Genomic DNA, 23341 nt, shown 5'->3' on the forward strand with positions numbered 1-23341 from the left:
CCTCCTGACTACACAAGGGTCTGGCCTTAACAGTCATACAGGCATCTTCTTCTAAAGCTTCCTTTTCCTTTAGCTCAAACACTTTGGTGTTTTTGTCATTTCTGAGGACATTGTGTGGACTTAAATTCATTCTCTAGAGGCACACCCTAACCTTATCTAAAGCATATCTCCAATCATGACAAAAACCACGTCCTGAGCCTGGAATAAATGGTTTGCTTTGTTGGGAGCGGCTTTATGTCCCTAGGTTGTCCTTGAGTCTCCACTTTTCCACTATGTGTGCATGTTTTTTCCCCCAAAATGTGATTACATTGTCTAGTGTGAGCAGCTACTTCGCCTTTTATCTTTGAGTTATTCTAAACACTCTAGAAGATTGATTGTACTTGTGTGTCGAGAGTTTCAGAAAGCAAAACTCGAGCAAGTTGGAATTTAGTCAACTGTGTTATAGACATAACTCTGTGTGTGTGCGCACAAGCTTTTGAGCATGCCACCATAAATGTGTCACTCAAACAGCCTGGCACTGACAAATCCACCCAGTGACGTTAAGTGTTTACGTTCCTATAGTTACAAAGTTTTACAAAGTTTGACCATGTGAATCATTCGTCCACGTTTCTGTGGCTCAATTTAAAGGGGAATTCACATACCAAGGTTGTTTTTAAAAGAACGGGAAAAGGTTCTGTGGCGCATTCTTTGTTTGTTTCAGATGTGTTGTTTACTGCACTAACAGATGTCTCTGATTTTGTTGCCATCCCAACTCATATCCACCCATTCTCTCTCTCTCTCTCTCTCTCCCCCCCCCCCCCCCCTTCACCTCCATTGAATTTCACAGGCCATGCTTCATTCCATTAAAAACAGGTGTTCGTCCTCTGGCCTAAAGTCAATATCAATAAACTTGGCTGAAATTGCTTTTGCGAGTTTTTACTGATCTAATAAGAGGACAGCCCCACTGACTCTCTGATGTAAATTTACAATTGTATGTGTGCACACCATACACACACTTTTCCCCTCCAGATGAAGTACCACCACTTTATAATGATTAAACATCGGTTGCAAACATCAGATATTTACACACTCGCTTTACAACACTTGGTGATAACTTAGAAAAGTGAGACCTTGAACAGAAGGTCAGAATTAATTCTGTTAACGTTTTATTGTCGGGCGACCTCTAGCATCCGGTCATTAATCTTGGCCAGTTGAAGCACTGATGCTTGTACAGTCACAGTAGTTGCTGGTAAACGTTTGCAGTGTTAAATTGTCTGTCTTAACACCTACACAGGTCCCTTGCTGACCCACTGACATGATGTGTAGCAGCTGTTACTGGCCTCAAAGCCGGGCCAACATTTTTGAATCAGGGTTTCTGTTGTTTACTATACTTCAATATAAAGTAAAAAATCTGTAACTACAGGGGTGGATGAGGGAAAGTGATGCATAGTGAATGGCAGTAATGATGTTTGTGTAATGACTTTTGACTCTTAAAACACAAAACCTGCACCACAGTTACTGTAAAATCTGTTATTTTGACAATAAGTAAAAGTGCTGCCAATATTTGACAGCTCAATTATTTCACATCTCTTTAGCATTTGCATTTTCATGCATATTCAAATTATACGCTGGTGCTTTTTAGGTTGATGTGAAAATTGTTGTTGGAGAACAGCAGTTTCGACGATAAGACACCTGTTTGACTGCTAGATGTTTGTGGTGGTGTGTGAATATTTGTGTTAGTGTGTGTGGAATAATGTGCAGGGTAATGAGGGACAGAGAAACGGATAAACTGTCATGCAGACAGACAGAGGCAGTTTTCTGGTGTGTGTGGGAAAAGTACGCTAAGCTTCTATAAAAACTTAATGACACAGAGTGAAGTTAATTACCACGCAGCATAACATCTCTTCTATTCCTCCACTCCCCTCTCAATCTCCAGGGCTCCATCCAGCAGCTGGTGTTGAAGTCAGATCCCACGGCCCCAGATGACCAGTGTGAGGAGGACGATCCTTATGTGAGTGTGCACGAAAACCCCCCCCCCCCCCAAAATACTCAGTCTGAAAAAGTTCAGTTATCGGTTCTGTTAAAGCACACTGCCTCTGCACTCCAAACCTGGAATCATTGCTCCCTCTACTGGTGAAAAAAGTGCACCATAATAAACTATATGTCCAAAAGCATGCGGACAAGACTGTCCTTTTGTGTATTTGTTCCTCTTTATTCCTGTTAAAGGGAAGTCATAATGCTTATTATAAATTGGTGGAAATAGATTTCTCCTCTTTTTCATCTGTCAGTTTTAAAATTATTTTTGGATGTAGTCTGCTTAGAAAATACATTTCCTCATATCCTTACATCAGTAACAGTAACACACAAACTATTGAATCACCACATCCGTGGTTTCAAGTGTTACAGGGTTTTTTGTTCCCCATGGTCCCCTTTAATTAAAGCACAGTAGTGTCCTTGTGATCTGTCATTATGGTTTGAAATAGAACTGGATTACCTGATGTGTTTTTTTTTTTTTTTAGGACAATCAGTGGGTGGGCATTTTACATTCAGTACCAGTTTGTAGTTCAATATTTGAATGTTGATATGTTGTTATTGTTCCACATATTTTAGTCTCCTGTTTTTCTCAAATATTGTTTAGAGCATTCGTCAAATCTGAAATCAGTGTTTGGATATAGTTTAATTAAAACAAACTGTGGGGACCAAACGATGGGTATCCAAGTATTTTCTATTTATTTTTGGCCTATTTCCCGATCCAGTTCTCTCATCCCACAGCTTGAGATGTCAGATGCCATTTGTCCGTTGAAGAGCTTTTAATCATTTCTGTCTTTCTCCATGTTTATCCTCGGACTCCCTTTTTCCCTGCTCTCATCTCTCTCTTCAGGCCTCTGGATATGGGAGTGGTGATGATGCTTATGAAGACATTGCAGAAAGAGAGGAAGTGAAGAAGGTTGTGGAGGAGAGAGAGTATACCATGGTGTGTATGCACACACTGTCCCTCTGTTCTTCCCGTCTAACTGGTCTGGACTTGGACCAAAGAAAACAGCTCTTATCCTTTTAGGCCTGGTGGAGACTGGAACATGGTGATATGTGCGGCTCCCTGCCACCATCTCTGTGCTCTCTGAAATGAAGAGGAAAATAATATGACAGTGTGGAAAGAAAAGGGCTGAAAAGACAGCTAGGTTATTTTACTTATCTTTGATCACAAGAAAATGCTGGATATGGCATGGTGTTGCTTTCCAAATTTAAAACCAGCTTTTCATTATCAGATTGCTTTTTTCACAGATTCAGAGAAAAGCGATTATCCTGCTGGCTGTGTCTTACCAGCAGTAGGTTCTCAGTCACTCCTGCTTTTCCAGATGGAGGCAGGAGACGGATTCCTGAGCTTTAACAACTGATGTCTGTTTACAATATGTTTTAAAAAGCTAAGGGCTAAGATTTTAGCTTGGCAAACGCCAGCATCACAAAAGAAACAGCTTTAACAAGGGACCTAACCAACTTTGAACAAAACCACCACTACACACCGTAACTGTGGCAAGGTAGAGACCTCACAGACTACAACACTAACATTTGAAAAGGGAACAAATGTGTGGCTCGTTGTGAGGAGAGGGATATGTGGGAGCTGTCATTCCCTGGAAAAATCACAAAAGTCAGAGTTTACGCCTCTTCATTCATAAATTAGTGGAGAGAACAGAACACAAAAGGTTCCTCTGTTCCTTTACAGCTCTTTTTTTAATTTAATCTTCAGCAAAACGTCACTCTTACACATTCACACTAAAGAGCTTATCAGCATGATGTCAGTCTCAGTGGTCACAGGAGATTTCAGTGCTGCGCTTAAGAGCACATGAATAGACTGTCACTTCACTGTAGCCCAAATGAAATATTTTTGCTCTGACTTCACTTACACGTCCCGGAGAACCTCACTGACTTTAACTTCTATGTCACTAAGATTTTGAAAGTATGAAATCATGAGGTGTTTTCCAGATGTGTAACAGCTCTTATGCAGCCAGTTCAGAGCTATAAATGTGTATCCCTCAGGTGCATCAGGACAGTCAGAATACGGATTAAATTACTTCTTAGGAAAATAAAAATGTATGTTTTTTTTTTTTTTTTTTTTTTTTTCGTCAGTCATTTCCATGGCTCATTCATCAAACAGGACAGCCGCTTTTTCTGGGGCATGAGGTCAAGACGCTCTGTCATCACTGCATATCTTGTAAAAATAATGGAGAATTAATGCTGAAGTAATGCAACGCTGTGAAGGTAGCCTGGTGTAATGTGAGGAATGTTTCAGCCTCAGCCTGACACTGTATTTGGATCTGGTCTGAGAGAAAACATTTCCTACCATCTGTGGCAAACACTCACTCTGCTCTTCCTTGTTTTGTTTTTTTCTTTTTGCAGTCTGAGCAACAACAAAAAAAATCCTTTTTATGAATAAAACAGAAAGCCAAAAGCTGGAGTAACTAAATGTATACAACAAGGCTGATCTTATAGTTTTCTGCAGTTTCAAGTTTTTTTTCAGATTTTAAAACTGAGCAAGAATCATTCCTGCACATTGTGTTTTACAGCCCCTCCCAGAGCTGCACCCCACTTACAGCACCCCGGTTCAAGCTCCGCCCACTGAGATGTCAATCAGCTATGATGGTGATGATGAAGACATAGAGGAGACTTCTGGACAGGAGGAGGAGATGATCACAGTTAGAGGTATGACTATATTCATTTGAGGTAATCTGTCTCTGTAGGAGTCTTCACTTGCAGATAGATACCTCAATAACACACATGCATGCAAGCCTTTACTACAGCTGTGTGTGCTCATACAGTAATGATGTAGCAGTACATATCCAAGGCTGCACCTCCTGTCTTGTATTTTTCAAATTAGCCAGCAGATGGTGCTGCAACCTTCATTTCCCCATCTCTCTATTTCTGCCCTAAGTGAAGGTGAAGTCAGACTAAACTATACATGCAGTAATAGTTGCATGTGTTTTAATAATCTTTATACAGTACAATCATCCTCATTTTTTAAAATTGAAGTGGTTCATGTCTAATGTGCACACTGTGTTTCTGTGTCGCAGTACAATCGCACCAGATGACCACTCCTGCCTCCATACTGGACACTGTAAGTAGCAATTTCCTCATTTATATTAATCAGGTTTTTTGACAGATGCTTTTAATTAGCTTATTATACTGAGGTATCACTAAGACAATAGTCCTTTTTTTACCCTAATTAATGTAAGTGTGTTTAAAACTCCAATCTCATACTGTTTGATATATTCCAGGAAATGAATGAAAAAATGATTCAGTCAGTGAATCTACCTAATGATCAGTCCCTCAAGGTGTCTCCGGGGCAGAAAGGGGAGCCAGGGGAGCCAGGTCCCCCAGGGCCCCCTGGCCCTCCAGGACGAACCTCAGGAGAGGGAGAGGGAGAGGGAGGGGAGCCGGGACCACGGGGTCCACAAGGGCCACAGGGAACTACTGGCCCACCTGGAGCACCTGGGAAAGAGGGACAACCTGTGAGTTTTAATTAGCTTATATTCCAAATATTCTCTTTTTAAATGTAGCTTTCTATTTTTTTCTTTTCAGAGCACTGTCTGATGTTTCTGTTAGTTCTACAGGTCAAGGATAAAATAATGAATGGTTTTCCACTTTGTCTTTTCTCCAGGGAATTAAAGGTGAAGACGGTTTGCCAGTAAGTGAAGCCTTTCCTCTTGTAGATTTATAGGTTCTTTCTTATCGGAGACTTTTTTAGTGTCTGGGGAAAAGTGATTCAGGAATGTACCCATGGTGTGTTACATGACCTGATATTCGATATGGCATTGTCTCCGTGTTATTGAGCACAGCTGTGATTGTCTTTTTCCCAGGGAGCTACTGGGATTCCAGGATTCCCAGGACTTCAGGGCGAGCCTGGTCCTAAGGGAGACAAGGTAGACGGTGCCCCATATTTAATACCATAATACCTGGACTTGAATATGGTTAGAATGTAAATACTTTCATGACCCATGGTGTCTTCCTCAGGGTGATCCTGGTGTTGGATTACCAGGTCCTCCAGGGCCTCCTGGACCTCCTGGTCGACCTAGCAAGTCTTCCATGTTCCTGGTAGGTTGTTGAACTTTTTTTTTTCACTCTCCTTAGCATAACCTGGTGTGCTATAGTCATTAATGACAGTAACAGTTAAATCTGGCCGGTAATATTGGAGATTAAAGAACTTAATTGTATCCTTTATTCTTATTCTAACCTATTTAGATACTCACTTTACTCTGCTGTTGATCTGGTTTGTTGGGTTGCATCTTTTCAGGTGTCACATCGGATGCTCGGTCATCTTTACGGAAGTTTTAATTAAAGAAAGTTACACACCGCAGCTGGTCTTTCATCTGTTTGATAATCAAGTTGTACTAGAGGAGATTAATCCCAAATAATTTAATCCTTTTAGGTTCGACAAACTTGACATATTTAAATGTTCTGTAAACGATCGTCACTGCCACTAGATGTTGCATTAGACCACCGGCATCTCAGACCAAAACAAACGCTTCGTCGGGCTCACCTTTGGCCTCTGTTTGGCCACAGACCGGCTACCAAAACAAAGACCAGAGACACTCAGATTACAGCAACACAGAGGGGGTGGGACTTCACTGGATGTCATTACTCCACTATATCTTCACATAGAAAAAAGTTGTTTGTTGCTGTACTAAAATCTCATTTACAAAACCTTTAATGATTGCTGCAGTTATGTTGTGCTGCATCTTACATCAGTAATGTGAGAGTGAGAGTATAAAAAATGAATTAGTGAAAGTGAAGTATTCATCATATGAAATGACTGATACCTGCCCTGATGATTAATGTCTTTTAATGGCTTATGCGTTTAGGTTTTTTTAGAAGTATTACATTATGAATCTCTGTGAACAAAATGACTCCTGAATGAAATATGAAGCATATGAAGCAAGGTCATTGATCAGTTCATTAACAGTGACTGGCTTGTTGACTAATGGACTGGTCATATGGCTTGTATTCATCAGGAGGGGTCAGGATTTGAAGACTTTGACAGTGATGCAGAAATTATCAGGGTGAGTGACTTTCTGTCTTGTTCCAGTTCATTTTGACCTCGATGTTGACCTGCTGCACTGTTTGCTCTTCTTTCTGATTATTATACAGATACTAAGAAAAAGAATGTGTGTGATGTTGTTGAAATTTGCTCTCGAGGTACATGGAACGCACTTTGTAACACTTTTCCACTTTATGTGACTAAGGCATATTGTCTTGTTTCATCAGGGGCCTCCAGGGCCTCCTGGCCCCCCAGGGCCCCCAGGAACCCCATCTGAGGGCATGTTTCCTGGACCACCTGGGGCCCCTGGAAAAGATGGAAAGGATGGAGAGATGGGTGAACCTGGACTCCCCGTAGGTTCAACATTCTTTCCTCTCATTTCTCATCAGAGTAAAATCTAAGTAATCACATATCACACACAGTATTTATTTTCTGGAACAAGATGGCAGTGATTTGTACAGAAAGCTTTCTTTCAGCAGCATTTAAAGTTAATCTTTAACATCAAACTTGACTAACTGAGGCCTTCCTGGTCTTCAGAACACTTGCACTGCTGACCTAGCTTCTGTTTTCAGGTGATTGAGGAGTGGTTTAGTGGCTTTGGTTCTGGGCTTGGTTCTGGTTCAGGGTCTGGTCAGGTATTAACATTTAGTCCCATCAAATCTATGGGACTGGAAAGACAGTATTTCCCCCAACTTCACAACATAGTCTCAGCTGTAGCATCTGTTGGGGGAAATGTGTCTTTTGTCTTTACAATGTTAGAGGCTTTTACTAACAGTGTGAATGGACTACTCACAGGTTTGCAATATTTACTGCTAACATTCACATTTGTTCAAAAATATGAATGGTAGCAACAATTACACAACATGTGCTAATTAAGTAATAAATGTACATATTGTTTCCTTCCTAAATTCAGAAACATAACTGTCTTGTCACTCTTGCAGGGAGTGGATGGAAAAGATGGGGATGCAGGGCCTGCTGGGGAGAAGGGAGAAAAGGTGAGGCCAACAATCATCACAGTATATTTTAACTATGGACAAAGAAATAAAAGCTACAAAACTGTAACTCTGAAGTTCTGTTGTTACTGTACAACTTCAAAATCTCTTGAGTTATTGCCTCTTATGTGAATGTACAGAACCCCAGCCTTCATCTGGCTCCTGCTCGTGTGATTTCCACCACCGCTGTGTTTTGTATCATCTGATTTCCCTTGAGCAGAGCTCTCAGTGCTCTGTTAGCAAAAACAATTACACACAAACTAAATAACCACCCAACACAAACAGCCAAGCTGTTAATGAGGTGACCCTGCGGACTAATAAAGCTAAGGCCCTCGAGTGTAAACAAGTCTGTGTTCAGTAGCTTTTTGTGAAACTGTGTTCGCTCTCATGTCATTGCTGTAGTTAATGTTATTTGATTATATTTTATTTGTTAACAGGGAGAGCCTGGTGTTAGTGGGCAACCAGGACCAAAGGTATGATCTGCACAGAACCACCATTACTGACATTAGCAGTTGTAATTATACTGGGCTTTTACACTAGCATTCTACCCAGTGTTGTATTTACACAGTACATTAGTTTCGTTGTACAGTATACAATATTACAGTTCTTAAGATGATTTAATCTAAATTTTGAATTTGTCATCCGTCTCTCAGGGAGATGCGGGCCCTCCAGGTTTTCCAGGCATTCCAGGGTCAGAGGGCCCAGAAGGGCAGCCCGGTCCCAGGGGTCCACCTGGCCCCCCAGGACCCCCTGGAAAAAGCTTCACCTTGGACTTTGAGGTACAGTCTATTTCACTACTTCATGACTGGGATGCTTATAATTCAACTGAGAATAGTATGACTGGAATCATAAGGAGCCAACAAAGCTTGTTAAAGCTCGTTGGTTGTTTCTGCTTGGTATCTGTAGACAGAGCGTGACCTGTGCTGTTATATCTGCACAACATCCCACCTCATATCTACATGGAATCAACACAGAATCAGAGCTTTTATTTCTTATATTACCAGACTAGTTTGAGTTTGTTGCACATAAAAATGTTCAGTTATTAATTGTGTCCCTGCTTCAGTGTGTCATATGCATCAAAATCACCTGGTGATTTTTTTGGAAATGGTGACAACCTTTTACTCCCAATTTGAACATTATAAATGTTCTTTTTTCTTTTTGTAGGACTTGGAAGGATCTGCGATGCAGAGCGGTTTTGGAGCTACACTCTCCAAAGGCCCACAGGTACAACTGCAATGAGTGTGTTACCATGAGAACATTCTGCACATATTATTTTTATTTATTTATTTATTTTTCCTGATGTCAATCATATCATTGTCAGCCAGTCTTGTTGTAATATATTCAACTATACTACTGTTTTCCACAGGGTCCTCCAGGACTTCCTGGAGTTCCAGGACCCAAGGTAAAGTGTTTGAATATGTGTGTGCACTCACTAGTTACTTAAAGCTGGTCCTCACAGTGGTATAACTTTCTGTCAGGGTTAAGATTTGGTTTAAGAGTTAAGAATGACGTGAGTTGGGAACACTGAGAATGGGAATCAACACATTTGTTGACTGACTTCCCTTCAGTGATACAATTCAGGTAAGAGACAGTTATGAATTTATTTAAACCTGATTTTCTTTTTTTTTTCTTTTTTTTTTTTTTTGCCTCTCGCAGGGTAAAGATGGTTCAGATGGCTCTCTGGGAGCGCCAGGGCAAAAGGTGAGTCTGCTGTTGGGTCAGCTGTCCCTCTGTTATACTCTTTGAGATGGATCCCAGCACGAATCAGACAAACGTCTTTAAAGTCTGTTTCCTTCAGGTCAAAATAAACAGCTGATAAGTGAAAGGCCACATGGCCTCATAGGATGTCAGCTTCTTGCATCAAGGTTTTCCAGAAAACAGAGAGAGCCTGGTCAGACCCTGCCAGGTTGTGGTTCCTGTCACCTGATGTTATCTCCTTCAGACATTAAGCATCACAATACATTTCAGTGAATCTTGTAATGATGCATTGACTTTACCTGTGATTGGAGAGAAATATCCACACGAGGAAGGCTGAAAGTCCCTTTTTCATTTTTATTTAGTAAATGTGAAAGCTGTAAATGCATTTTACCCAGAGGAAAATGGAACAACACATTATATTGTATATTTTATGTACATGGATGGATGTATAGAGTGTGATGGAGGTTTCTTCCTGGTTTCTGCAGGGGGATCGAGGTGCTCCTGGAGCACCAGGGCTTCAAGGACAGGATGGGCTAAAAGGGGCAGAGGTCAGAAAATGGATCGACTGATATACACATCAACGGATTAATGCTTTTTATTAAAATGAGCTTTTACAAATAGTTCAGCTGCACACAACTGGATCCCTAATAAAATCTGTCAAATGTCTGGTCATTTATATCATATCACACGTTACACACAAATTTGAATACCTGGATTAATGTAACATTCTCAACTACAGAAACAAGGGGACATGTATTGTAGAGGGGGTTAAAGTTCATACATGTGGAAAGCACAACAATAATGACAGAAAATGACTATGTTTAACTCTGATAGTTTATGTCTTATCCTGTGTCATCTACAGGGACTGAAGGGAGACAAAGGTGATCCAGGACAAAAGGTAAAACAATGAGTGGCAAGACTTCATGTGCACATCCAGATCATTCTGCGTTGCTTTTTACTGAAATGCTGAACTGTGCTTTTCAGGGCGAGATGGGACGCGACGGACTCAGTATTCCTGGCCCTCCAGGATCACCTGGACCACCAGGACCCATTATCAACCTCCAGGATGTAAGTAGCACCTGACCACAGACATTCAGGGCTTACATAGACTTGAAAGGACATGGCAGTGTTGGCAGGACAGCTAGCACTCTGTACTGTCTTATTGAGGGATGAGAACATGGTACAAGGACTTTCAGCTTCATGTTTTCATCACACAACAGTGACATTGACAAAACTCTCCTCCTGTCTCCTCTTTAGCTTCTACTTAATGATACAGATGGTACCTTCAACTTCTCAGGGATTTTTGAAGCTCAGGGATCTGCTGTGAGTATCAGGCAACAAAACATCTGTTGTAGATCAAATGATCTTGATTGTTTATATTCATAGAGCGTAACATCCCTGTATTCCTGTTAATACATTCAGCTGTCAGGTTTCCTGTTCCAATGAGAAGTAAAGTACATGTAACAAATGAGTACACAAGCATGGATTTGACAACATGTTGAGACAGAGTCAAACATTTAGATATTGCGTTATCTTGTTTAAATTTACTGAATGTTTACAGGGACCACAGGGTCCGAAGGGTGACATTGGGTTGCCAGGTATTCAAGGACCTCCAGGATTGAAAGTAAGTGGGATGTGCATGCAAATGTGTGATATCTTAGCAAACTGAATAAGTGAAACCAAACATGAATTGTGCGCCTATATGATATAAATTCATATTTCTATACATACAAATAGTTTTACTCTGTCTACATATGTGTATGTTTGTTTACTTGTGTGTATACACGCAGGGTGAAAAGGGCGAGCCAGGATATGTCATTGCAGCAGATGGATCGATGCTCTCAGGCCTGGCTGGTCCAGTAGGGCCCAGAGGAGACAAGGTTATCTCATGTCACAGTTTTCACTTTACAGATCCAGATCAATTTTTCTTGTTTTCTTCTTTTGTGTGCGCTTACTATGATTATTAAATGTACACATGTTCTTCAGAATTTCAGTATCAGTATAAACAGCCACCAAACATCTTGAAAACCTTTTCAGCAGAACCGTACATGACAGTGTAAATGTGTTTTTGTTTGTAGGGAGAAAGTGGTGTACCTGGAGCCCCTGGGATTCCAGTAAGTATTGACAACGAGCAACAAAAGCAAATTCAAACTAAGTTTAATTTTTTCAGGCTTTTTCAGGTTTAATTTTTTCATCGATCATTTAAGAAATGCAATCAATCACTTTGTTTTGTTTCTAACAGGGACCTATAGGACCAACAGGACCAAAAGGCGAATTTGGTTTTCCTGGAAGACCTGTAAGCACCATGAACTCACCAAACATTACCAATCATACAGACATTAGCACTTCTTTATCTTAATTGTTGATTATTTGATTGAGATATTCAGGTTTAAAAAAAACACTTATTTTCTATGTTCCTTTCACATAACAAGTGTTTGTCTTCTGCTGTGAAAAATACATCAAATTAAATCACACATTTACACAGTCTCATTTCCCAAATTTACCTGTATATAAGTCATTGAAGTTAAATATTCCCATATAGTTGTTGTAACTTGGATGCTTTTGGATAATGTCTCTGTATGTGTGTAGGGTCGTCCAGGCCTGATGGGACCAAAAGGAGAGAGAGGGGACTCTGTTGGGCAGCCGGTGAGTCTCACACTGGGGTGGAATTAGGAGCATGTGAACAGACTGTAGTTTGTCTAATACAAAAGATACTGGTTGGGAATCTGCAAATGAACCATGTACAATTTGCTGTGACTTATTCGCGCCTGTTTGTTGTTATTACTTCTACTACAGTATGAAGTTTTATAGCACCTACTTTTCCCCTTTTAGTCTCTGTGTACTTCAAATTGTCTTAAAGCTCACCTTGTTCTATTGTCCATTTTTTTTTGTGTTCTTCTCAGGGACCTCCTGGGCCTCCTGGACCACCGGGCCGCCCAGGAATATTCAACTGCCCCAAAGGAGTAAGCACATACAAGCACACATTTTCATTAACACATGGTTTGAACTCAATTCTTTTCAGTTATCACCTGTTTTTATGTTTTAAATGCTTACTGCCCTCTCTCCTCTCCTGGTTTCTGAAGACTGTGTTCCCCATCCCTCCCAGACCCCACTGCAAAATGGCTGTAAGTTCCTATGTATATAACCATATTGATATTATAGCATGCGTTAATAAAATCTGTTATCACAGCCTGTGTTGCTGAACTTTATGGTTTTACTCATTTCTTTTTATGAAATTCCACTGATTTGTAATCACAAATTAATTCACTGTCTTTGTCTATGATCCTCCTCACTTGTCAATAATCGAAATAATATATTTATTATATAAATATTGGCCTGCAGCAGTGTATCAGATATAGTGTGATGTATAATTAACTTTCTCCTACACCAGCTGTATGAAAGTTATTGTTCAGGTGGATCAGTTATCTACAGGCCTTTGGAGACTGTGTGTCCTCATTAACCCTCAATTTCCTGCATAATTTCTCATTTTAATTTACGTTTCAAATTCCCAACTACTGTTTTTGTGTTATTCCCATTCAGGCTCCTATACACCAACACTTTCACTCTCTGTTTCTTTTGCACATCTCCCCTCTTTTTCTTATGTGTACAGATAAAGTGCATGTTTCTCTATGTAACATTTTCTCACTCAGCACTACTCAGGGACACCATATTCCTGCATGCTGCATGTCAAGTCTGGCATGGTCAGAGCTAAGTGCCAAAAACACAATAAGGTATCCACAGACAATCTGCGCTGGTCATTTGCATGTTTATTATAGTATTAACACTACAGAAGTAATGTGACTCTTTTTTTCCTGACAAATTCCTATGATTGTGATTATTAAATTCACTTGTTACTGACTGCTGTTAATGTTTGTGCTCCATTACTTCAGCTCAATCCCAATGGAACCATTGCAGTTGGTAAGTTGGATCGTTAACTATGAATTATGAAGCCTAATATCTGTTTTATCCACTCCCATCAAAATATTTCTGATGTTACAGAATATTTAGGATGTTGGTTACCAAAAAGTTACTTAAAAAATACTTTCAACAAGCATATTTTTTACAATGCAGTTTAGCAACTGATTTACGGCTTTTTGTCTCCAAGGTAACTGTCAGACGGGTCTAAAAGGAGAGAAGGGAGAGAGAGGCGTTTCTGGGATACCAGCCCCACAGAGTGAGTCAGGACTTTACATTTTGTTGCTTAAATCAAATCAAAGGATAACAGTGCTCCCAATGAAAAATATCTGATTAAACAAAACCATTAAATGGCTTTGGATATCTCCAAAGAGGAAATTAATATTTAATAAAGAAGAAATCCAAAAAGAGCTCAAAGAAGTGTGTTCTGAAGAAGGGCACTTTGTTTTGTATTTTCTCTGTATTTTCCCAGTGTTTGCTGGTATATTTAATTAAATCTACCTGCTGTGATGAAACTAGTTTTAGAATATCCTTAATGTTTCTACTCCTTCCCCTGTTTTCTTTTTTATAGATCCGTTTCTTCCCAGAGGAGGCTGGGTAAGTTTCAAAACAAAGGTCTTTGTTTTATTTCGGGAACATACTGGTTTAATGTGCCATAAGACTCAAGTGTGTGTGTATGTTATCACAGGGGGAAAGAGGTGACCAGGGTATCAAAGGGCAGAAGGGAGATAAGGGGGAGGCCGGTATGCCAGGGCTACCAGGTGTCCCCGGGAGACAAGGACTGGTGGTGAGTCAAGAGTCAAAGTCAAAAGTTCCATGGGTTGACAACTGTATCGTCTAAGGCGGTCAGTAACTTCTTCCTGACATGTTTCAGGGACCAAAAGGAGAGTCGGTGCTCGGTCCTCCAGGCCGCCCTGGCGTGCCAGGTTCACCAGGTATCCCAGGCTATGGGAGACCGGGTCCTGTCGGTCCTCCTGGGCCACCAGGGCCTCCAGGACCCCCTGGGTCACCCTCAAGATATGGCTCAGGTACAACTCATCAGTCATACATATGTTTTAAGATTACAGCAAAGTTTAATACTGTATACCATTCTTATATCTGATGAGATCAAACTGCCAGTTGTATGAAAGTTTGCTGACATTTTTGTAATGGCAGCTGTGACCATCACTGGCCCCCCTGGACCTCCTGGACCACCTGGACCTCCTGGATCTTCGGGGAACGCAGCATCTGTAAGTTAATTAGTTTCTTCTGGCCTCAGTATGTATACAAAAATAGTTAGTGTTACACCAGCATGCCAACTGTTGATGATTACCTTCAGAACTAGAACTTTTAATAGTTAACCACGCCACCAGCCTCCTTCAGCAAATGTAACTGGACCTCTGTGTATTTGTTTGTCAGCTGAAAACATTTTCGACCCGGGAGAGTATGATGCAACAAACTGTCAGGGACGCAGAGGGAACTCTGGCGTACATCACAGCAACAGGAAGTCTTTTCCTCAAGGTTTCCCAGGGATGGAAAGAGATACAGGTAAAGACTTGAACAAGTGTTGTATATTTAGGTTAATCCCATATTAAATCACCCTGATATGCAATGCTAAATATGATTTTAAACCAAATGTGTCCATGAATGTCAGATTATTAAACAGGCAGATTTCAATTCTTTATACCATGACCAGTTGTGTAACCTTTTCAGCTGAAAAATGAAGCTGCAGCATTCAGTATGTAGGAACGTCCCCTGGAGGTGCCCCCTTTTTTAAAAGTGACCTGCATGTAGGTCAAGGCTGAAGTGATGCAGCAAATAGAACGGTGTAACAGCAATAACAGCAGCGTAGTTGTTTTTTTTATTCCTTACTTGGAAGTTGTCATGGTCAGCGAAGCATTGAGTGAGTTTGATGATTTGTCTTTGAAACCTGTCAAAATCCAGAACTCATTTCAAAATTCACTGTACAGTGGAAAACATGTCTTTTTGGGAAAAGAATGATTTATATGTGATTTTTCTGACTGTGAATCAGTGCTCCAAACATTTTGGAAATATTTTGAGAAGCCAAACTTTCTCTGTATTCAAGAAGATGATCAATGATTCATCAGTCAGTAATTAATGCATAATTTATTTTAGTATCAAAATATCGTGTTTTATACATAATGTAACAGACTGGTTGTTGTTTTTATTTTTGAAGATGAACTCAAATAACATGGAATCTGTTGTACCGTCTTGATGTTTGTTTTCTCCTCACAGCTCGGCAGTATGATCTACCTCTCCAATAATATCATACCACAGGATGAGGTAGTTGCTGATGGCATTTTAATCATTGAAAAAAAATGTTTTTGTGGAATATTGTATGTGCCCAATTCATCTATTTAACATCTCTTTTCAACTCTTCATTTAGCCTCGAGTCGCTTATCAGATAAGAGGAGACACGATGGAAAGAATAAGTTCAGTTAAAGAGAGGGTGAGTTTAAATGTCATATTATTTTAAAGACATACATACCAAGTGTGCACACACTTTTTCATAGTTATGGTAGATTTTTTTGACAATGTACAGTAAGTCGGTCATTATTTAAGGTTACACTTAAACAGGATTCTTCCAGCCTCCTGGCGTCAATGACTCCTGCACATCCCCAGACTAACACTGAAGCGATGGCTTCCTCTCCCTCCAGCTCAACTTGGTGGCCTTGAACCAGCCCCACTCAGGGGACATGATGGGACTTGATGTGGCTGACCGGATGTGTTATGAGCAGGCCAATGCGATGGGTTTGGCTCCGAACTACAGAGCCTTCATTTCATCCCACAGGCAAGACCTGGTCCATGTGGTCTACCCTGGTTTCCGTGAAAATCTGCCAGTTACGAACCTCAGGGTGAGTCTGCCCCCCTGCTGTGTGTTGATGTTAAAACTTTTATCAGGCATGTGCCCTCCACATACAGAGGGTTTCTGGTTGTATCTAACCTGTTACATGTCTTCCTTCAGGGAGACATTATGTTCAGGAACTGGCGAGCAATTTTCAACGGCGATGGAGGTCCAATCAATTCCAGGATGCCCATCTACTCCTTTGATGGCCGGGATGTGTTAGCTGACCCCTTCTGGTCAGTAAACTTGGTTGTCTGCCTACGTCTTTGTTTGTTCTCTTGTGTGTGTCACGTTAATATCTTCTGTTCTCTGTCTGTCAGGCCTCAGAAGAGCATCTGGCACGGCTCCAGCAGCAGGGGTGTCCGAGTGGTGGACAAACACTGCGAGACGTGGCGAGCGGACCACATGTCCGTCATGGGCCAGTCATCCAGTCTGACCTCAGGTCTGCTCCTGGGCCAGCAGACGCGAAGCTGTTCCAACGAGTACATCGTCCTTTGCATCGAGACCCATAAAAACCCTTAAGCCCCTCCCACATCCCATACCACTCCACCAAAGACCCCACCCCAGCCACCGTAAATGTTAAACACTCGGGGAAAAGATTTGTCGTTTTCAGCACAACATTGGTGCTATGTGTAGAATTTTGTGGGTTTCAAAGCAGAGGACCACATTTAACACCCCAAGAGGATGTCAGTGCATATTTTTCACCTTCTCTTTTTTCTTTCTGAGGGGTGGAAAGTTTAAGAGGCAGTAACAAACTCTTGACAACAGCAAAGATGTATTCTGGGAAGGTAAGCTAACGTGACATTGGTGCTACGCTGTGGACATGAATTAACTTTGTGGATTTCTTGCAAAGCAAATTTTGCACCCTAAAGGAAATGTCTTTGTGCCGTAAAGCAATATGATAGATTTCCCATTAACTCCAGCATTGTGGCACATAATGTACAATACAAAAATTATGTAAAACACAAAACAGCCAGTCTTCTTATCAATGATCACATTAATTCATGGCAATAATACAATTCTCTTAAAGTGAATGTAGTAATGATGTATTAATGTTAAAATGATACACGCAGCACCTTTAACCTCTTATTAAAATAAAAAGTTGCAACAAGATTAGTTTGTCACTTTACAAGAATCAAGCAAAGTAACACAAATGGCTTCACATAGTCACCGGGGTGTGTTGAGGATAAGACGTCTCTTTTACGTTTGTCTTTTCGTCCTCCAAAAGACTGAAAGTAAAGACTGAGGACATACGTGGCTGCAGGAATCTGCACCTCTCCTGAAACATGGCAGTTCTTACAAATGATAGATTTCCAAAGACTTTTGCGATAGAAGCATAAAAAGGCTACTTTCATTGTTTTGTTTACAGGTTGTCATGGACGTTTTTTTTTAAATAACTTTTTATGAATTTCAGGAGAAGTTTACTCAATATGTCAAAGGCCAGAACTTTCCACAACTTGCATAGTCTCGTCCACCAACAGGACGACCAGACAACCAGTGTTGCCACCAAAGTAATTTTTGATGCACTGTACTTTGTTTTTTAAATATTTCTCAGTTCAACATTTTCGTCTTTGAATGTTGTTTGTGTTGTAGCTTTTCATACACCTTGGTGTTCTCACTCCTTAGCAGCTCTTTCTCTTAATAGGCTATTTAATTTAAATTCCATGATTTATTTATACCGTCACAGCACATAACATGAAATCAAATTTAAGAATGTAATTTATCGTTCGTTGTTTGTAAAATGACTGTTTCTTCTCACTTTTTTGCCTTTCTTTTTGTACAGTTTTTTTTTTTTTTTTTTTGTAAGCTTGATAGATTTCTGAACAATGAGGATAAGTCAAAACCAAATTCCACCTAGTGTAGGCATACCAATTGAAACAAGCAAAAATATTTTCATGTTGAAAAAAAAAAAACCCCAATAATCCATTAGGAAATTTCATGGGCAAAAGTGAGAGCACATGTTTTTGTATAAATATTGATGCATTGTTGAATAAAGGTTTTTCTTTTCATAACCTGTTCTTGTTTCATTCTCAATGTAGTGCAGAAAATAAATAACCATAAGTAACAGTCAAATTTTCAATGAACAGAGAAGGGGCTATTTTATTTCTTTTGCGCCCTTCATTCTTTCTATTTTCATTGGTAATATTAAAGACTAGGAAATTCCAAAGTATTTCATGTTGTGGCAGGTAAGATCATTGAACTAATTACAAATATTTAGATATTTGAGCAGCAAAAAAGAGGATAATTCACTAAGTTAAAAGCTTTGAAAAAATGGAAACAGTGTAAGTGAAGGGGTTGAATGTTTGACATCCTCTTCCTCATCAATGTTCTTGAATGTGTTGGGAGTTCCCGCTTTAAGACGCCTGTTTTTCATGTCAAATATAAACACTGAATATAAAATTTGTCTATAACTCACAGAAATATGGTATTGGCAAGCGCACATTTCAAGCATGTTATTTATTTTGAGCACTGTACTATTTTCACTTTCTACTTTCAAAGGAATAACTAAATAAAATTACATACCTTAGTTTTAGGAAACTGGATATTTCAGCATTTATTTACATCTGTCAATTGTCATACGTTTCTTAACTTTGTTTAATTTTTTCCATGTTTTTAGGTTTGTAGAAAATCGTAAACACATTTTAGCTTCCGATTTCGGGTGTAGACTTCATAATAAGAGTAGGTTAAACAGGAATCCTAATGTCCAACTTTTAATTTTTCACAATCCTAAATTGTTTCCATGTCTTTAAAATTCAGCTTTTTAATATTCCGTGTAGACATAATAAATATGAATTTTCTTTTCATTTTAGGGAAGGGCAATAATTCTGTAAATTTCCCAGTTTGATGGAGATGAGAGCTTAGGAAAATAGGAAAATAATTAGACCTATCATCACGACAGAAAATGTTATACATATTGAGTCTGTATAATGCAAGTCCTATCATACGTTCATTTATGAAAAATAAAAATGATAAATGAGGTCAGTTTGAGGTCATCCGTGATGCTTTTATTCTGAAGGACGTAGACCGGAAGTGTTTACAACATGTAACCGGCGGCCAAATGGCGACACCATGGACTATTTAAAAAGAGCGACACACGGAAGTGCTACTGTAATTTTTGCACTGAGAAACATGATTTTTGTGTTGCTTTTCGTTTCCCTTCTGTGTCTGCCGTTTAATTCTTCAACCAAGAAAAATGACAGACCCATAATTGGTGAGTTTATGTTTACATTATGTTATTTAGGCTAACCTAAATTTAAGCTAACCTAAACCACCAACCAACCAAACCACGTATTATAGATTGTTTTAACTTGTAAAGTAATTGCATTATAACATTAGTGTGAAGTCACTTAATTACACGTGTTAAACTGTCTGTGTTTTTCTTTTGAAAGGTGTCCTGGCTCAAGAAGTTTATTCACCAGAACCCAATAAAACTTCTTACATTGCTGCTTCTTATGTCAAGTACCTGGAGTCAGCGGGAGCGAGGGTTGTCCCTATCATGTGAGTCTCTGTTACAATTATCTAACAAGTCTAATAACTGTCATTCCCACAGTAGATAAGGGCTTTGCTAACAGCTGTGTTGTGTGTGAACTGCAACCTTTAACCTCTCCTTTTTCATGTGTATAGGATTAACAAGACACTGGAGGAGTACAAGACACTGTTCAACTCCATTAATGGGTAAATGTCTTGGAATATATTTAGCTAATTTAGCAGTCGGAGCCTATGTGCTTTGTGTAAATTCATTACAAAATGAATAATGAGATATATGTTTGTTTCAAAAGTAAACAACTTAATGTAAGGGGGTGGGCAAAATGATAAACTTTTTCTTGAGTTTATTTTAGTGAACAATTTAAGGCCAGTCTTGTAACGCAAATGTCCCATTTTGTTTTTGTTTTTGTTTGGTATATGTCATCAGGAATTTCACTTTTGCAACACTGAATGAGTCTGCATTGTTTATGACCAATGCACCAGCTGTAACTAGCCCTGTTTGTGACTATGTCAGCCACTCATATTAATTAGCAATTAGCAGCATGCAAGAACACTGGTATGACAAACCTAAATTTTGCAGGTAAGCTTTTAAGGCAATATGAACACGTGGCTACTTCCAGAGATACAAATACGTTGTATAGTCAGCATTATTGAATATTTGGTGCATCGATTCCAAATACAATCATGTCAAATGGAAAGAGGTGAACTCATCAAACATCTGGCAACCCGCTGACCCCATAACACATCACCCTGAGTTACACCTCTGGGTGCTGCAAGCATATTACATTATAAAGTTTGATATTATTTTGTTTACCCCCTGCATATATTAATTAAAAAAATGTTGGTTTCTAACATTTCAATTCCTGTGTGTGTGTGTTTTATCAACAGGATCCTTTACCCGGGCGGCAGTGCCAGCATTACCTCATCTGGTTATCAAAGGGCTGCAAAGATCTTTTATGATCTTGCTATTGAGGTAAATGTGTTTTTAAAAATTTATAACAAAGTTGTAATGTGTTGATGTTGGATTACTTTGAATACTGTATATGGTCTTTCAGGCAAATGATAGAGGCGACTATTTTCCTGTGTGGGGCACCTGTCTTGGATATGAGCAGCTGACCTATTTGACAAGTGGAAAGAATGTACTGTCACGTACCAATACGCTTGATGTGTCATTGCCTCTTGACTTCACTAATGGTATGGATTTGTCTCATCAGATATACTTATGATAACTTATCAATAAGAGAATTCCTAATGTTCAATCAGCAGTGTATGGATGGATACAGTTACCTTTAGCTCTGAAGATCTAGGTTCACGTCTCAACTGTAAACATAAACTCATATCTTTAATTTTTTTTTCATCTATTTAACTATATTTATCTAAACATAATGATTAGAGTGACAAAAGTGGTGAGGTGGATAAAGTTTGTCAAGTTTGTTAAGTTTAAATGCTAACATAGTCAAAATTTCTGCACTAAATACTTACATTTTACCTTTTTATTAATTTAAAAAAAAATAGGAGACCGTTTGACTAGTGTCAGGGGTGTAGTGTCAGAGGGCTGTCACAGTTTACAGGACAAAAGTGGACCTTCTTTACGTGAGTTGCTTTAAACGTCTTATGAAAATGTGTAAATCGTTATAATGTTATGATCCATCTGTAGAGACCCAAGACAGCCGGATGTTTAAACTCTTTCCAGCTGAACTCATGACAGATCTGGCTTCTGAGCCGCTGACGGCAAACTCTCACAAGTGGAGTGTGTCATTGTTGGTAGGTCATTCATTGCTGTTATGATTAGAAAAGGGTTCAATCACCAACATTATAAACAGCATTTAGTAATGGGTGCAGTGCAAAAGCCACAGAATGTCAACTGCGAATGTACAATAGAGAAATGTGAATTTTTTTCTCCCTCAAACATGTCAAAAATAGTATTCTGACAATAAAGAAAGTATAAAAGGACAAAACAGGATGTAGTGTAATTGGGTGCATTGTAACTAACCTCTGTGTCTTTCAGACTCACAACACAAACGAGGAACTGAAGAAGTTTTACAAAATTCTCTCCACAAATATGGATGGAAACATAGAGTTTGTGTCAACAGTGGAAGGTAGTTATAATGCAGCATCACTTCATCACAAGTTTAGAGGCAAAATGAAGTATACTGAAGGGAGCTTAAATGTGTAAATTAAATTTCCTCTTTGTTTACCTCTCGGCAGCTTATGATTACCCAATTTATGGGACACAATGGCATCCAGAAAAAAATGCATTTGAATGGACGAGGCCTTATGTTTCACACTCTCCATCAGCAGTCAAGACCACCTTCTACATGGCTTCATTTTTTGTCAATGAAGGTATGAACAGCACAGCATTATTTTCTGTTCTTTAACTAGAATAGTCAGCAGCTGTGTGATGGAGCCTTTGTGATGTGTAAATGTGGCATTGTTTTCTCTCCCTGCAGCCAGGAAGAACTTTCACAGCTTTGAATCCGCAGAGGGGGAGAGCGAAGCGCTGATATACAACTACAATCCTGTTTACACTGGGCAGCAGAGTGTCTTCGAGCAAAAATATTTTTTCTGATGTCTGTTTGCAGAGTGCTTTCCATATTCAGCCGCTGATTGGCTGTCTCTATCGTGTCACTTGTGAATGTTTACAGGTAATTTCTACTTGTTTGGTTTTGCATTTGCTGCTCTCTCTGTTTGTTGAATCTGCAACAAAACAAGCTGAAAACTAGAAAAAGGATAGTTTTATACATGCAATATAAATCCTGATGCAGTACAGGATAAAGTTTGTGTTGAATTTCTTAAAGCCAATACATTTTGATGCTGATAATGATTTTTCAAAGCTGCACAAATCAGTGTATTTATAGCAGCATTACTCTTTGTTATGTGAAAGGGGTTGCTCATAGTGATGAACCCATGGAGAATTATCACTCAGCCTCGTGGTTCTCCTCACCTCTACGGACCATTTAATCATTTTCCACTCCCTGTTTTGGTTTTCAGGCCCGCAAACTCTATTCTCATTAACCCTGCTTTCAGTCACAGAAGGCAGCTGTTTTTAGCAAAAATGTTCTTACAAAAACTACCCAAAACCAAATGGTGAACAGTTTGCGACTTTCTGGTGAACATGGTTACCAGCTAAAGAGCCAGAATATCTCTCCGGATTTATGGGAAACCAAAACATAGCTGAAAAGAGTTAATGCTTGATCAATGCTTGTTTCAAAAGGTGGACAGAAATGTGGCTCTATCCTAATGATTGCTCTGTGTCTGTAAGAATAAGCTTTTTTTTTTGCTAACAGCTTTATACTTTATACAGTGATAATGTGTAAATATTCAGCTTGCAGGGTGTTCTGCTGCCCCCAAGTGGCCAAATAAATAAATAAAAAAAATTAACTAATGAGACAGATG

At 39.4% G+C, this 23341-nt stretch overlaps 2 protein-coding genes across 4 annotated transcripts in view; both read left to right on the forward strand.

Moving 5' to 3' along the window:
* The window catches only part of LOC130161292 (collagen alpha-1(XVIII) chain-like), a 53578-nt gene extending 35107 nt beyond the window's left edge, over positions 1-18471 (forward strand). The window contains exons 6-45 of one of the 3 annotated variants that reach the window (XM_056364492.1): positions 1916-1990; positions 2861-2953; positions 4542-4677; positions 5046-5089; positions 5250-5483; positions 5633-5659; positions 5832-5894; positions 5986-6066; positions 6984-7031; positions 7237-7362; positions 7951-8004; positions 8439-8474; positions 8655-8780; positions 9166-9225; positions 9368-9403; positions 9658-9702; positions 10185-10247; positions 10562-10597; positions 10684-10767; positions 10957-11022; positions 11261-11323; positions 11490-11579; positions 11778-11813; positions 11942-11995; positions 12289-12345; positions 12603-12662; positions 12783-12824; positions 13350-13430; positions 13590-13617; positions 13805-13873; positions 14186-14211; positions 14303-14401; positions 14489-14642; positions 14770-14843; positions 15013-15141; positions 15850-15897; positions 16001-16063; positions 16272-16469; positions 16580-16695; positions 16780-18471. In XM_056364492.1, coding sequence (XP_056220467.1) covers positions 1916-1990; positions 2861-2953; positions 4542-4677; positions 5046-5089; positions 5250-5483; positions 5633-5659; positions 5832-5894; positions 5986-6066; positions 6984-7031; positions 7237-7362; positions 7951-8004; positions 8439-8474; positions 8655-8780; positions 9166-9225; positions 9368-9403; positions 9658-9702; positions 10185-10247; positions 10562-10597; positions 10684-10767; positions 10957-11022; positions 11261-11323; positions 11490-11579; positions 11778-11813; positions 11942-11995; positions 12289-12345; positions 12603-12662; positions 12783-12824; positions 13350-13430; positions 13590-13617; positions 13805-13873; positions 14186-14211; positions 14303-14401; positions 14489-14642; positions 14770-14843; positions 15013-15141; positions 15850-15897; positions 16001-16063; positions 16272-16469; positions 16580-16695; positions 16780-16981 — 3222 coding nt within the window. In that variant the 3' untranslated portion in view covers positions 16982-18471. The remainder of the gene's footprint in view (positions 1-1915; positions 1991-2860; positions 2954-4541; positions 4678-5045; positions 5090-5249; positions 5484-5632; positions 5660-5831; positions 5895-5985; positions 6067-6983; positions 7032-7236; positions 7363-7950; positions 8005-8438; positions 8475-8654; positions 8781-9165; positions 9226-9367; positions 9404-9657; positions 9703-10184; positions 10248-10561; positions 10598-10683; positions 10768-10956; positions 11023-11260; positions 11324-11489; positions 11580-11777; positions 11814-11941; positions 11996-12288; positions 12346-12602; positions 12663-12782; positions 12825-13349; positions 13431-13589; positions 13618-13804; positions 13874-14185; positions 14212-14302; positions 14402-14488; positions 14643-14769; positions 14844-15012; positions 15142-15849; positions 15898-16000; positions 16064-16271; positions 16470-16579; positions 16696-16779) is intronic. The other 2 variants (XM_056364493.1, XM_056364494.1) reach the window with 2 other exon arrangements.
* Positions 18472-19502: 1031 nt separating this feature from the next.
* Positions 19503-23335, forward strand: ggh (gamma-glutamyl hydrolase (conjugase, folylpolygammaglutamyl hydrolase)). The gene is made up of 9 exons (XM_056364893.1): positions 19503-19670; positions 19849-19957; positions 20084-20134; positions 20834-20918; positions 21001-21139; positions 21603-21709; positions 21954-22044; positions 22154-22288; positions 22396-23335. Exons 1-9 carry the CDS (start codon positions 19529-19531, stop codon positions 22512-22514), a joined length of 978 nt encoding a protein of 325 aa, XP_056220868.1. The 5' UTR covers positions 19503-19528; the 3' UTR covers positions 22515-23335.
* The last annotated feature ends 6 nt before the right edge of the window (positions 23336-23341 follow it).

This window comes from Seriola aureovittata, chromosome 20 (assembly GCF_021018895.1).
Source record: "Seriola aureovittata isolate HTS-2021-v1 ecotype China chromosome 20, ASM2101889v1, whole genome shotgun sequence".
Lineage (NCBI taxonomy): Eukaryota > Metazoa > Chordata > Actinopteri > Carangiformes > Carangidae > Seriola > Seriola aureovittata.